Here is a 14,488-nt window from a genome sequence, read left to right on the forward strand (position 1 = left end):
TCACAAAGCTGTCCAAGTTATCTGTTCCAATTTTGAAGTGGTAGACAAGAAGGAAGACAGTTAGTGACCACCACCCACCGTCAAATTTTAGGCTACTGTCTTACCAACAAAGAGTAGAATTAACCATGGCTGTCACACTTTAATGCTCCCATGGCTGAAGGGACGAGTACGTTTCATGACAAGATTCGATCTTGGGGCCCACAGATTGCGAGTCAAGCGCCCTTATCATCAGGTCATGCCTGGCTTGATTGGTGATTTGGACAAAGTATGGCGGTGAGTTTTTAGTCTCATTGGGCCGCACCGGTAGCCAAGGTCATATCGGTTTCGCCCAGAAACGTCGCTGGCTCACAGGACAGGTGGGCTCTTTAGCTTTGGTTGGCAACCGGCATCGTTGTTGTAACAAACAATGCAGAAGAACATGGCAGATAAGGCGGGTTATAGCACGTGCAGGCTTGACTCACAGTGCCAGTACGAGCAACAGACCCTGCTTACACTTGCAACATCTGTGTCTGCACTGGACTAATTTCCTACATGAGACGTCACAAGTCTGGTGTTAAAAGTTAATTAAATCGTTCTGACGTGAGGGCCCATCATGACATCACGTGCACCTGCCACAGATATTCTGAAGCTTGTTGGACTTGTAACAATACTCTTGAATTTTAAGCAAATTTAATAAACAAAATTGGTTGGACAATAGGAAATATAGTTACGGTTTCTTTTTTTTTTCTAATATCACTTTAACACATTATTATTAAAAGGAAACTTGTTGTTCTCATGCAAACAATCCATTAAATAAATGCTTTCATTGTGTCTCTTTTCCTTTTAAACAGCGGCCATCATCAATTGATGCTGCCACCTACAAAATTCCCACTGTTTAAGGATTAAACGTTGAGACATGTCCTAGAAGTTCCACAACAACTTTCAGAAATTTATTTGATTTTTTTTCGCATGACAAAACAACCAAAACAATTTTATTCAAGCTGGACTAGTTTCTAGTTTCGAAGTTTATTAAAGTTTGTCCAGACATGCGAATTTTATACTGACAACAAATATATTTTATTTCATATTTGTATAAACTAGAAAAAATGTATTTACACAATTTAAACTCAAAATGTTAACATTTTAGTAAAATATAGTATAACGTAAAAATGTAAATAAAATAAATACGAACATTTAAAAGGTGAGCTAATACAACCTGAAGTACATGAAACATTAAACACGCCTTAAACTTCTCATGTGCTTAATACATCTTATTAGCTAAACCTAAAAGTTTGTATTATCTATAGATCTCGTACAACTTACACATTTATAAAAAATGTTTCTCTGTTTCATTTTCATAATGTTTACCATTGTTTCAATATTTACAAATGTAAAACGAAATTTTAGATAAAACGTAATCTCAAATATCACAAGAAGAAATAATTATTTAAATTCAACCATTTTCTTAAGTTCATTTCATACCAGTTTCTTTGACTAATGTCTACTTGTGTCAGAAAGTTCACGAGCATTTCAAATTTTCTTTACGCAATTTACATATGTCTATGGATTCATCATACGTGAAGCGCGTGCTACGAGCACACATTTGTAACACGTGTTGAAAAAGGGCTACACTTTTGTTTGTTTTTAATTTCGCGCAAAGCTACACGAGAGATATCTGTGCGAGCTGTCCCTAATTTAGCAGTGTAACACTAGATGGAAAGCAGTTTGTCATCACTCTTGGGCTACTCTTTTATCAACGAACATAAAGATTGACCTAACACTAAAACGCCCCCACGGTTGAAAGGGCAAGCATGTTTCATGGGACGGATATTCGAACCCGAGAGCCTCAGATTGCGAGTCAAGCGCCCTAACCACCTGGTCATGCCAGACCTGACTACACTTTTGTCCAATACGCTTAACGTTCAAGAACGCGTTTTGAATGACTTTGGGAAATTTGACGTTTACCAAATTCCAATTTACTTTATTTGTCTCTGCGATTCGTAAAATTTCTCAAAGTTACACAAAACGCTCTCTACATACATTCGTCACTGATTTCAAAGCATAACTCTCGCTCTACGTCTAGTTCTTTTTTTTTGAATTTCGCACAAAGCAACTCGAGGGCTATCTGTGCTAGCCGTCCCTAATTTAGCAGTGTAAGACTAGAGGGAAGGCAGCTAGTCATCACCACCCACCGCCAACTGTTGGGCTACTCTTTACCAACGAATAGTGGGATTGACCGTCATATTATAACGCCCCCACGGCTGGGAGGGCGAGCATGTTTTGGCGCGACTCGGGCGCGAACCCGCGACCCTCAGATTACGAAGCGCACGCCTTAATGCGCTAGGCCATGCCAGGCCCGTCTAGTTCTTATCTGAGAATAATGTTCATTACTTACCACGTTTGTAATTTATAATTGAGTCGAATAGTATCAATTACACGACATTGGTGTTACTATGATTATAACTGCAATTACAAAATATTTACATTACGTTTCGTTTACCCTAGTAAATGCTTGTTTTCAACTGTATTTCACAAATTTTGCAACTCAATTCGAAAGACGGTTGTCTGACTGAAACGACGCGAAGTTTAACCTGAAGTTTATGCTCAAAACTAAACTGTTCATGTAGGCTGTTGCGTCAGTTAACCAGTGCAAACAAAGATAACAGCTCAAGCGACATCATGTGGGCAACAAATGCACTACGCAAAGGTGATGGTGTTTTTCACTTTGGAGGTAAGTAATCTTATTGTTTGGGCATGTAAATATTGATAAAACTATAATCACGTGGCGATGATGAACGAAACGTTAGGCGAAATAGCAAATTCCTTTCAATACGATAATTATCGAACCAAACAAAACGGTCATAACACAGAAAACGTTTCCTATCTGCTAACAAACTTTTACTTTGTAACAAGTTGCAAGCCCACGTGACACATAATTTCATTTTTTTTAACATTCTCCAAATTCCCCCTTTTAACCTCCTATTAAAGGAACCACTGTTCAAATATTCGTAACATGAAAACAAGCCCGTCACAAGTGTTCAAACAATAAGTTACAAAATTAAAATATAAACATTCTACTTGGTCTTGTATATATTCATTTAAAACTAAAAATGTGTATGTTTTCACAACAATGAAATATTTTTATTATACAGGGTGGCTCATAAGTTCCTACCCATCCATATGTTATTATGTTATATTCAATTACGCATGTATTATAATTTTTTCTTTTTTTTCAGAGAAATATGGCCGATGTAAGCCCATTTACACTTGAAGAGCGTATTGTGACAAGTACGTGGGTACATGAGCGCAAGAATACTGGTGACACCACACAGATACACAGGATACATAAGATATATGGATGGGTAGGGACTTATGGACCACCCTGTATATTCTTAAACTGTTAACGAGTAACCAAAACTTAAGGTTTTCAACCAAACTTATCAAGATTTCAATTAATTATTTTAATCTCGTGTATATCACTAACAAACATGTTCATCATTCCCGTGAGAAAAAAACCTTTTAAACAGAACTAAAAGAAATAAATACAATGTTACAACAATGGAGGAGAAAATAGCTATGGAACGACAATTAAAAAGTAAGACCTCACTAAATCAAAAACCGTTTTACATTTCAAATAAAACCTTTCATAACTTCTTTTATTCAAAAGTCTCCCACTGATTTTTCTTAAGACTTCCATTTTATTTTCTTTAATAATCGGTCGATAATTCATGTTAACTAGACTATCAGCGCCATCTATTGGCAGTGACAAAACATTGTTTGAACACTCATTGTTCAAATCTCTTTCACGGGGTTCTTGGAAAACCTTCATTCCCTTTCCCCTTATCCTGTCAGGTATTTTCAGTTCCAGGGCGGGCTCGGGAAGACTATCCAGAGAGCTGTTCTTTATTCCATACAAAAAGTACACGAGGAATCCTGAAGCACGTGAAAATTAAAAAAATTACCCGTTTTTATGTTCACAATAAAACACTTGGGAGTATCTAGTGATGTACTTATTAAACTTTAGTAATATCTAGTGATCTAGTTATTAAACTGTGGTAGCATCTAGTGGCAAAGTTATTAAACTTTGGTAGCATCTAGTGATAACGTTATTAAACTTTGATAGCATCTAGTGATGTAGTTATCAAACTTTGGTAGTATCTAGTGATGTAGTTATTGAACTTTGGTAGCATATAGTTATGTAGTTATTAAACTTTGGTAGTATCTAGTGATGTAGTTATCAAACTTTGGTAGTATTTAGTGATGTAGTTATTAAACTTTGGGTGCTTTTAGTATTGACATTTTTAGTAATGATATTATTAAACTATCAGAACCTCTTGTCCTTCTTAAAGATAATGTAAATGACACATGTATAGATACGTTTTATAGCTAATTACAGTTCTCATACGATAACACTTTTAGACTCACCTACAATCATCCAAACAGTAAAACGAATGAGTGAGAGAACAGATAGTTTGAGAACTAAATAAATATTGACTATAACAGCTACAGTTGGCACCAGTGGAACACCTGGAGCTTTGAACTTGAGTTCATTTCTGAAATTAAGACAAAAACATTTTGTAAATGTAGTTACTGTTATTACAGTTTAGGTAAGCTCTAGGCACTAAATGTTTTATTTTTATCATCATTTAAAGATCGTTGTTCCTCAGTTTTTATCTCCCTTCAGCTAGTTTGCAGTCATTGTTCATGACCCTTCAACAATTTTGTATTCAATGTAGACTTTCTGTCAGTCATTTTACAGTTATTATTTACCGTCTTTCAACCAGTTCACAGTCATTGTTTATGCCTCTTCAACCAGTTTTACAGTCATTGTTTATGTCACTGCAACCAGTTTATGGTGATTATTTTTCTTCCTTTAACAGTTTATAGTCATAGTTGACCTTCTTTCAACCAGTTTAAAGCACCAATTTACAGTTATTGTTTTTTATATACACTCAATCATTAGATATTACTTTTTTATCTGGTTTCACTGATTTACAAACTGTTACAAACACTGCTATATTTGTTGTGTAAGCAGTATCTTACTTGACTATTGTGTAAACCATTTCAATATCAATAGTATATAAACCTGATCAGAGACTGGAGTAGCAGACAACATTGCTGATCTATTTGTTACTCAAAGGAATACCTCCTAGATAAACAATCATACGATGTTAACACTTCAGGGTGTAGTTTGACTTACTTCGTCTGAGGCTGACATCCAATGACAACCAAACAAACGACAATCCCAAAAAGGCACAGCAACAGAGACATTAACGCTGTTGTATCATTGTTTTCCAAGGCAGGCATCGAACAAACGATAATCAAATCAAAGATGATGATTAGAAGGTAGAGCAATCCAACGACCTTCATTACAAATTGCCCAGAGCACTCTGTTGGCGGTTTTCGAACAGTCCATTCGTAAGGAAAAAGTCGAGTCATGACCTTATTGTAGAGTTTGTGAAATAGACCAGAAATCTTGAATGTTGACGATGCCCCCTGGTGGACTGTTCCATAACTGGAGTTTTCCACGTTACCGTTAGGCACGAGGAGATCAAGATCTTCAGATTTCTGTTGACTGGGAAATTTCTCTGATGGATTCAGGGCCGGAGAATCCTCGCTATCAGAAGAATCCACTCGATTGGTTCGTTTCGTGTGAATCGTTGTTCTTGATACATTAATAGGCGTTGCCACCTCCTTGCAGGGGGTGGGACAAGCAGATCTGATGGACTCGGGCAGAAGTTCGACTAGGGTAGTTTTGTGGGGTTGATACCGCAAAATCAGGACGCACGTGGACACCAGAGTGTAGGCCATCAGGGTCCCTGAAGAAAATATACTACATGTGTTTAACGTGAGTGAAATTTGTTGGTGCTTTTGTAGTTTGTAGTTCCGGTTTTACTCAACAGAGAGCGTCTTGTAGAAAAATGTACAACAAATGAAAAATATTTTTAAACTAGTAACAATAAACTAGATAGAGGTACGTAAGAGGATGGAAAATTTGAAATTTTTAATGCGAAGTAATGATTAAAGTTATTTAAGAGAGAAAGGTACACTGAAAAAAAAGGTATGCGAAACAGTGGGAAATAAAGTAAAGTACATACGATACTTACAAATAGAAAAATAATATGCTATGTAAGTGGAAAACACAAAAGGTACTTGTAAGATATAGTGAGAAAAAGAGCACTTTTTATAGGAGAGTGGAGAAAAAATGAAAAAACAGTGAAGAATGATGAAAAATAACAGCAGCTTTACTGATAAGATTAGAATAACACACAAACTATAACTATAAATGTAAGGTGAAAGACAATAGACAGAAAAGTACAGGTGAAAGTAACAAAGAAAAACTAAATGACAAATTACAAGTAAGATACTGAGATGAATCATATGTAGAGATTATTTAACTGTATAAGTAACAGACTAAGACAGATCATTTCCATAAATTATTTATGTATTATGGTTGACACAATAATATTATTAAATGTCACAATAAGAAAGTGTATCAGCTTACTGATATAGTAAAAATATTTTTGTTAATTTAATCAAAGAGTAGAAACTTTGAATTTCTCACCTATTGACATCATTTCCACCAGTACATCCAAACTCATGAAAGTAGCAACGAAAGCAGTGGCTCCCCCTAGAACGACAGTAGCAACAGCTGGAGTTTCCGTATAGGGCCAAACTCGTGAAAGAGACCTGAGACAGTAATAATGCTCTGTAAGATTTACGTCAGATCCAAGTTTAAGTATGAGAATGTGAAGGAACAACATAAAAACACAAGTAATACAATTTATAAAAACACTGAATGTGTCAACACATTTACTATATTTACAGTTTAAGATACATCTTCCTATAGGGAGAATGTAACATAACATGTAAACACAAACGTGGTAACATGAAACAAATTTATATACTTAATATACAAATACGGTACAAAAATATTCAAACAAACACTGATATATTCAACCTATATATCAGGTTTTGGAGACTTTTCTTCCACGTAGGTAAGAAACATTTTAAACATGTTTCGTTATCATATAATATCATTTAGTTTATTTTTCACTTTATAAATATCTATGTTCAGGTCTGACGTGTCAATAAGTAAACATCTTTTCTTCCGCTTGTAAAAGTGGCATAAAAAACTATTCTTGTTTTACCCTGTTAAAAACATGTTTATCCCAATGTCTATTATACTTTCGTACAATCTCTAAGATCGTTCCTCACACTAACTTACCGACAAATTGAAGAAACTGTAAAATGTTTTGACGAAAGCTTTAGGAAATTATCTTCAAAACACATTGTGAACGCCACCTTTAAAACGCACTGTTGATACAGTAAGTTTGCATACTACTAAAACAAATTATTGGTCTAGGATTCTACTTTACCTTTAAAACACATTGTTCCTTAAGTAACTTTGCCTATTATTAAAACAAATTATTAGTGGAGGATTCAACCTTACCTTTAAAAGACATTGTTGGTTTACTAAGTTTGTCTATTACTTAAACAAATTATGTCACGCTACTGTCGAGGAAATTCTACTAACTGCATGTTCACAGTGACTGCAGATCACATAACAATTACAGATTAATAAATTAGTATCATTGATCATTGGGTACATACCTGTTGCATAGTCAAGGAAACCATTCCTTCACTCTTCTGACCAGTAACATAGGTTAGTTTTGTGGGAAAGGATCTTTCATCAGATTTAACTACCACCTTCTCAACACTTACTTGTCCATAAAAATCCTGAAAAGCTGAAATCAATATAAATTATTACAATTACTATACTACTCTCAATTTAAGTGTCCGAGTACCCTCAATGACTCAATTAAATAAAATATTGTTGCAGCAAACTGTTAAAACAGAAATCTTCAATGTATACAATTCTTTATGATAACTAAACATCCAATACTTAAGTCAAAGAATAATAGAACAACACACAAAATCTCAACATTTAAACAAAACATAATCTTAGAAGAAGGTGAAAACAGTCCACAGAGCCTGTCTGTGGTAGAGGGTAAGAAAAAGTCCACAGAACCTGGTTGTAATATGTGGTGAAAACAGTAAAAAAAGTTCATAGAACCTGGTTGTGGTAGAGGGTAAAACAGTACAAAAAGGTATACAGAACCTGGTTGTGATAGAGGGTAAAGACAGTACAAAAAAGTCCACAGAGCCTGGTTTTGGTAGAAAGTAAAAACAATAAAAAAAAGTCCACAGAGCCTGGTTTTGGTAAAAAGTAAAAACAGTACAAAAAAGTCCACAGAGCCTGGTTTTGGTAAAAGTAAAAACAGTACAAAAAAGTCCACAGAGCCTGGTTTTGGTAGAAAGTAAAAACAGTACAAAAAGTCCACAGAGCCTGGTTTTGGAAGTAAAAAGTAAAAACAGTACAAAAAAGTCCACTTAGCCTGGTTGTGGTAGAGGGTAAAAACAGTAAAAAATGTCTACAAAGCCTGGTTGTAATATATGGTAAAAACAGTAAAAAATGTCTACAGAGCCCGGTTGTAATATGTGGTAAAAACAGTAAAAAAAAGTACACAGAGCTTGGTTGTGGTAGAAAGTAAAAACAGTAAAAAAAGTCCACAGAGCCTGGTTTTGGTAGAAAGTAAAAACAGTAAAACAAAGTTCACAGAGCCTGGTTGTGGTAGAGGGTAAAAACAGTAAAAAAAGTCCACAGAGCCTGGTTGTGGAAGAGGGTAAAAACAGTAAAAAATAGTCCACAGAGCCTGGTTGTGGTAGAGGGTAAAAAAACAGTATGTGTTAATGTTTAGTTACAACTAATAAACATTTTGATATAATAGAATTTAGAGAAAATTCACAATAGGCCTCTTTTTATTATGAAATATTACATGTCTGCAAGCACAAAAAATGTTACTTCACTACAGGGTGTCCCAGAAGTCTGAACCCATAAGGGGAAATAATGTCTTCTTGATTAATTTATTACTAGCTGGAGTATCAGTCACCAAGACTGAAGTTACATAAATTCTTGATGAAAGAAAGGTTATCTTAGAATATGAAAAGTTTATTCTCTTAGATATAATAATAAAAAACATAAAAACTACAAAACATAAAATGTTAAATCATATGTTTGCATTTATCTCCACATAAACCCAACAAACCTTCATGCCAAATCTGGTGAAGATCCATGAACAAGAGGTGAAGTAGTGGTACCATCATGCCCTTAAAACCACAAAATGCATAAACCTCTTTATCAGTATTTTGTGATAATCCATCTAAACCCTGCGAACTAGTTATGTGGACATACAACAGACAATACTACTACATTTATATAGATCCAAACTGCACACCCGTAACAGCCATCTTTACTGAAAAGTATAAAACTGACATTAAAAATGTATTTCGTGAACTTTAATAATATAATGCACATTTTCCTTATAGATTCAGTCTTCTGGAACACCCTGTATAGTAGAAGGTTCAAACACAGTTGATTACTACTACATTTATATAGATCCAAACTGCACACTGAAGTAACATAAATCTTTACTGAAAAGTATAAAACTGACATTAATTTTTATAAATTAATATATGGTAAATATATTACCATATTGTAATATATTTATTAATTGATTAATCAAGTACATTAATCAACCTACATTAATGGTAGGTTTCAAAAATAACTTTGTTTAACAATACATTGATATTTAAATAGAGAAATCAAACTCTAGTTAAACCAGACACACTTCTAAAGCAAGCAAATTTCAAATAAATTTAAACAAGATTGGATACTGTATTATTTCGTGAACTTTAATAATATAATGCACATTTTACTTATAGATTCAGTCTTCTGGAACACCCTGTATAGTAAAAGGTTCAAACACAGTTGATATGATATAATATGTAAGAAACAGAAAACCTGGTGGAAGTTAGTGCTTTTAAAAGAAAAACCAAAAGAATTTTCTAAGCACTTATCAAGTGTGAGACTGTGTGGAAATTAAAATGTCCAGATTTGGGTATGGCACATTAAAAATGTAATACTTATATCACACTTTCAATGTCACAGCATCCAAATCACAGGCCACACATGTACACCAGATTTTCCACTTCACAATAAGACAAGTCCCAAATTTGCTAAATTGAATATCCAGAAGAAATATTTCTTCCATAGTTTCTGTCTGTTGCTAAGTATTTCATAGAATGTTAATACAGGAAACAAAACAAACCATAAAATGACTAGAAGTTTATGTATGAGAAGTAATACATCCAGAATTTATGTTTATGTAATATCGAGGTGCGTTTCTTGTTGATGTCCCTTTCCAGTTGAGTTGTTTATACACTTTAAGCTGTGTTTAAATGTCAATCATTAAATATTCAATTAGAGATTGTATCTGTGAGGTTAAACTATTGTGCCATGCTGTATTAAACACTGAAACTGCTTGTTGAGGATGTGGGCTTTCAAGTTTCACCTGCCAAACTAAAATGTTACCTTTAAAACATTTCTTCCATTAATTGCCTGCACTTGTGTAGTATTGGTTTCAAAATGGGACTAAACAGTAAATCTACATGTGCACGACAACTACAATGTCAGCTTTAAGAAGTGAGTTTTATCTTTAAAAGCCCTTGGCTTTATTAAGAGATGGATGTGTCTATCTTTAATGGTAGGTTTCAAAAATAATTTTGTTTAACAATACATTGATATTTAAATAGAGAAATCAACTCTCTAGTTAAACCAGACACACTTCTAAAGCAAGCAAATTTCAAATGAATTTAAACAAGATTGGATACTGTATACAGTATTTTATACTATGGTGCTATAGTTATATTTACAAAAGATTGGATACTGTATACAATATTTTACACTCTGGTACTCTAGCTATATTTACACAAGATTGGATACTGCATACAGTATTTAACCCTATGGTACTTCAGCTGTATTTACAAAAGACTGGATACTGCATACAGTATTATACACTCTGGTACTTCAGCTGTATTTAGACAAGTTTGGATACTGTATACAATATTATACACTGGTACTTCAGCTGTATTTAGATAAGTTTGGATACTGTATACAATATTTTACACTCTGGTACTTTAGCTGTATTTACACAAGTTAATACAAGTATTTACATTAGAGTGTCTTCAGATTTGATGAATATAATAAACTTGAAGGAAATAATTTTTTTAAAAAAACGTAATAAATAATTGAAATATAAGTGCTAGATTTGAGTTTTTTATTGTTTTTTCAAAATTTAGTTTATTGCATTGTAAGGCCTAGATAGACCAATAACTTTTATATACGTGCGTTATTCAAGTACAAGTAATTAGACCCACACAGTCATACAGACCATTTTCCAGTCTGTAATATCTGACATTTTAGAATATGGAAATGAAATATACTAAAACGATGGCCATTTACTTTTTGGTCATCGGTTCCTTCACCGACTACAGTAGCATGTTTTTTGCAAATCAGGTTAACCTTTTTTATACGGGTTTCCTTTGCAAACAAAATCACAAAAAACTTGAGCTTAATGTTTTTCTTTGGAAATTAAAAGTTTTTATATATTTATATACATATATAGCTACTTTACTTCTTTGGCCTAATTTCAAACATTAGCCAAATTAATTCAATTACTGTATATTATCACTCTGATATCAAAAAACTCTTTCTGATAATACTATAAATAATTATAAACCGGATATATAATACAGACTTAGAATGATAACTGGTTTACACGTATATCTTCTGACGTTTAATACAAATGGCACAGCTTTATCCCACCTATTATTATATTAGCATAATATGATTCCTCATCCAGATAAATGCAATCTTGTGTAAGGCTTAAATAGTAACATCCTTTATATATTATGCAGTTTAAACCTCATATCATGGGTCATCAAACGTTTTTCACAAGGGGCCAGATTACTTGGGAAATGAGAAGCGTGGGCCACATGATCATTATGTTCAATACTCATAAGCTAGAACAGAAGCTCTCTGTAAAAGACTTAACACTAAGTTTAGGATGCCACATTAGCCATGTGGGAGTAGCATGCAATACACACATATAATAAATAACAAACAGAAATACAACTAACATTTTTATTTACCAAAAGGTTATCAAAGAAGGTGACATTAGCAAAAACAATTGTCACATAGCGTGTACATATCTGAATTTCACTGAGCCGCAAAAAAGTTACTGAGATTTATGAAATTGGCGTTTGGCTTTCAAAATATCTTCAATGTTCGGTTTTGAATTGCTGCATCCAGTCATTAGAATTGCTTTCAAATGTTCATCAGTCAACCTTGATCGATGTACCGACTTCACATACTTCATTTTTGAAAATGCTTGTTCACAGACATAAGTTGTTTCGAACACTGATGCCATACCAGATGCGAACTGCTTCAGCTTTGGAAAATCATCTTCAGGTATGCAGCTGTAAAATTCAATAAGTTGCCCTCTCTGTGTTTTTCTTTCAACAAGTCATTTCCTTGCAAATCGATGACCTCCAGCTGAAGTTCCACTGGCATGTCATCAATGACACAATCAAAAGGATTCTGAAAAAGGAGAATGTCACTTTCGATTCTGTCGAGATCCGAAAATCTCTCTAAAAATGCTTATTTAAATCACCAATAATCTTTTTCTGAAACTCCAGGTTGACATCTTCTATGATTCCAGCGTGAAACTCATTGAAACACTAAAGATGAGAGAGGTTTCCTCCTTCCAAATGTGCTTCAAACAATGACAGCTTTCTCCGAAATCCTTTAATGATTTTATAGAGATCACAGACAAGGTTATTATTCCCCTGAAGTTTAAGTTCAATTAATTCATGTGGGATGTGATGTCAACCAAAAATGACAACTTTGACAACCAGGTTGGATCTGACAGAAGTGGATATATTTCTCGATATCATTACGTCTTGTGTTTGCCAGCTTAAAGCGACCATCGGTGTGATTTATTTTGTTATGACAGTCGGACATTTGATAATATGTCACTTTTTATTTCCAAGCGGCTAGCTGCTGATGGGCCGAAACAAAATGACCTCGAGGGCCGTAGTTTGGTGACCCTGCTTTAGATTATCTTCCAACACAAAGATAAACAGCAACGCAAAGCGAGGAACACAGGTTGAGAAAGATATGAATATTTGTATTCTATAGTCCTACTGAGTACTTTGATGAACATCACTCCGTCTGCTTTATATTAAGTGAAGTTAGTAAACGTCTTTCGTTTGTCCACACTTATTATTCGATTTTACGTAATATTACTTTGTAACAGGGCCGGCGCTTTGGGTGAGGGAGACATACACCCCAAATTTTATTCTAGCCCCCCCCAATAGCTCATTCTCCCTAAGGGAGTGGTTTAAAAAATCATAGTACGTGTCGCTTTTTTTTTTTTAATTCGCTAGGAACAAACAACGGAACTCAGTTAACCCCACTCAGCTCAATTCGTGGTAATTCCATACCTAGAGCTAATGTTTTGTAAAGTGAATTTATCGTTCAAGCTCTTAAGGTTAATTCCGTTCACTTGAATATATCACAAGTATAGTGCAACAACTATACTTTGCAATTTGCCCGTTATATAGGAAAATTCAGAGTGAAAATACTTGGTAAATTCTTCAGAGTTTACAGGTGGGGAGAATAATATATTATTGGTCCTTTCTGAACAAAATCAAGTTACTAGAAGTGTACTAGGACTCGCACTCGCACAGACAGCCAATTGTGTAGCTTTGTGTTTAATGCTATAGTAACCAACGTAAATAATAACTAAAAGAAGGCTTATAAGGAAGTTACTGGATCCGAAATTCCGAACCCACAAACCAAACAAGAAATGTGTACTTATACAGACCAGAAAATCAAATATACAACTATCTACAATGATTAATATCTCTAACAATGCATAGTATTGACTTTACTTGTCATCAAACATTTATTCCGTCCCTTAGGCCTTATGTTTTCTCTCTCTCTCTCTCACACACACACATTGGTAACGCCGAGATTTACTCTATTCAGAACGTATGAAACATAGTAACAGTCAGAACAATATATATATATATAGGCCATTTACTGCAAGAACAATTGTTACGTTGGAAAGTTATTAGAGATTGTGAGATGATAAGACATTAGTATTAAGAGTAAGCGGTGGATCATATATGTATTTTTGTCTATTGGGGGAACCTTATTTTCCACATTAACCCAAACCATTCAAGTCAAGGATAAAACATTGATTTTTGCATGACAGTCATACAGGGTCTCTATTCCCCATTCATAAGAGCACTTTGCTACAGGGTCAAAATTACGCCAATGATATGTTTAAAAGTTTGTAGTGTTATTATGTTAATATTACAAACTATTATGTTTGTAGTGTCCTATCCCGCCAAATCAGCTCTTTATCCAGCAAAATGTGTCGTTGGTCATGGACCTGGACAGACATAGTGTGGTTGAAATACTATTAAACACTCATATTTGAAAAATAAAAAATATAAGGAACTGAATAAAGTATGAAATGTTGGATAGAATAATAGACCTAGTTTTAATGTTCTATGACAACACAACTACTTATAAATA

At 34.2% G+C, this 14,488-nt stretch overlaps 1 protein-coding gene across 1 annotated transcript in view; it reads right to left on the reverse strand.

Moving 5' to 3' along the window:
• Positions 1 to 3,553: 3,553 nt before the first annotated feature.
• LOC143228539 (uncharacterized) overlaps positions 3,554 to 14,488 on the reverse strand; it is a 68,907-nt gene continuing 57,972 nt past the window's right edge. The window contains exons 12-18 of the mRNA XM_076459781.1: positions 9,090 to 9,217; positions 7,594 to 7,727; positions 7,208 to 7,296; positions 6,545 to 6,669; positions 5,180 to 5,798; positions 4,405 to 4,532; positions 3,554 to 3,912 (exon numbers count right to left, since the gene is read on the reverse strand). Of these exons, the coding sequence (XP_076315896.1) occupies positions 3,554 to 3,912; positions 4,405 to 4,532; positions 5,180 to 5,798; positions 6,545 to 6,669; positions 7,208 to 7,296; positions 7,594 to 7,727; positions 9,090 to 9,217 (1,582 nt within the window). The remainder of the gene's footprint in view (positions 3,913 to 4,404; positions 4,533 to 5,179; positions 5,799 to 6,544; positions 6,670 to 7,207; positions 7,297 to 7,593; positions 7,728 to 9,089; positions 9,218 to 14,488) is intronic.

Source organism: Tachypleus tridentatus, chromosome 10, assembly GCF_004210375.1.
Source record: "Tachypleus tridentatus isolate NWPU-2018 chromosome 10, ASM421037v1, whole genome shotgun sequence".
NCBI lineage: Eukaryota > Metazoa > Arthropoda > Merostomata > Xiphosura > Limulidae > Tachypleus > Tachypleus tridentatus.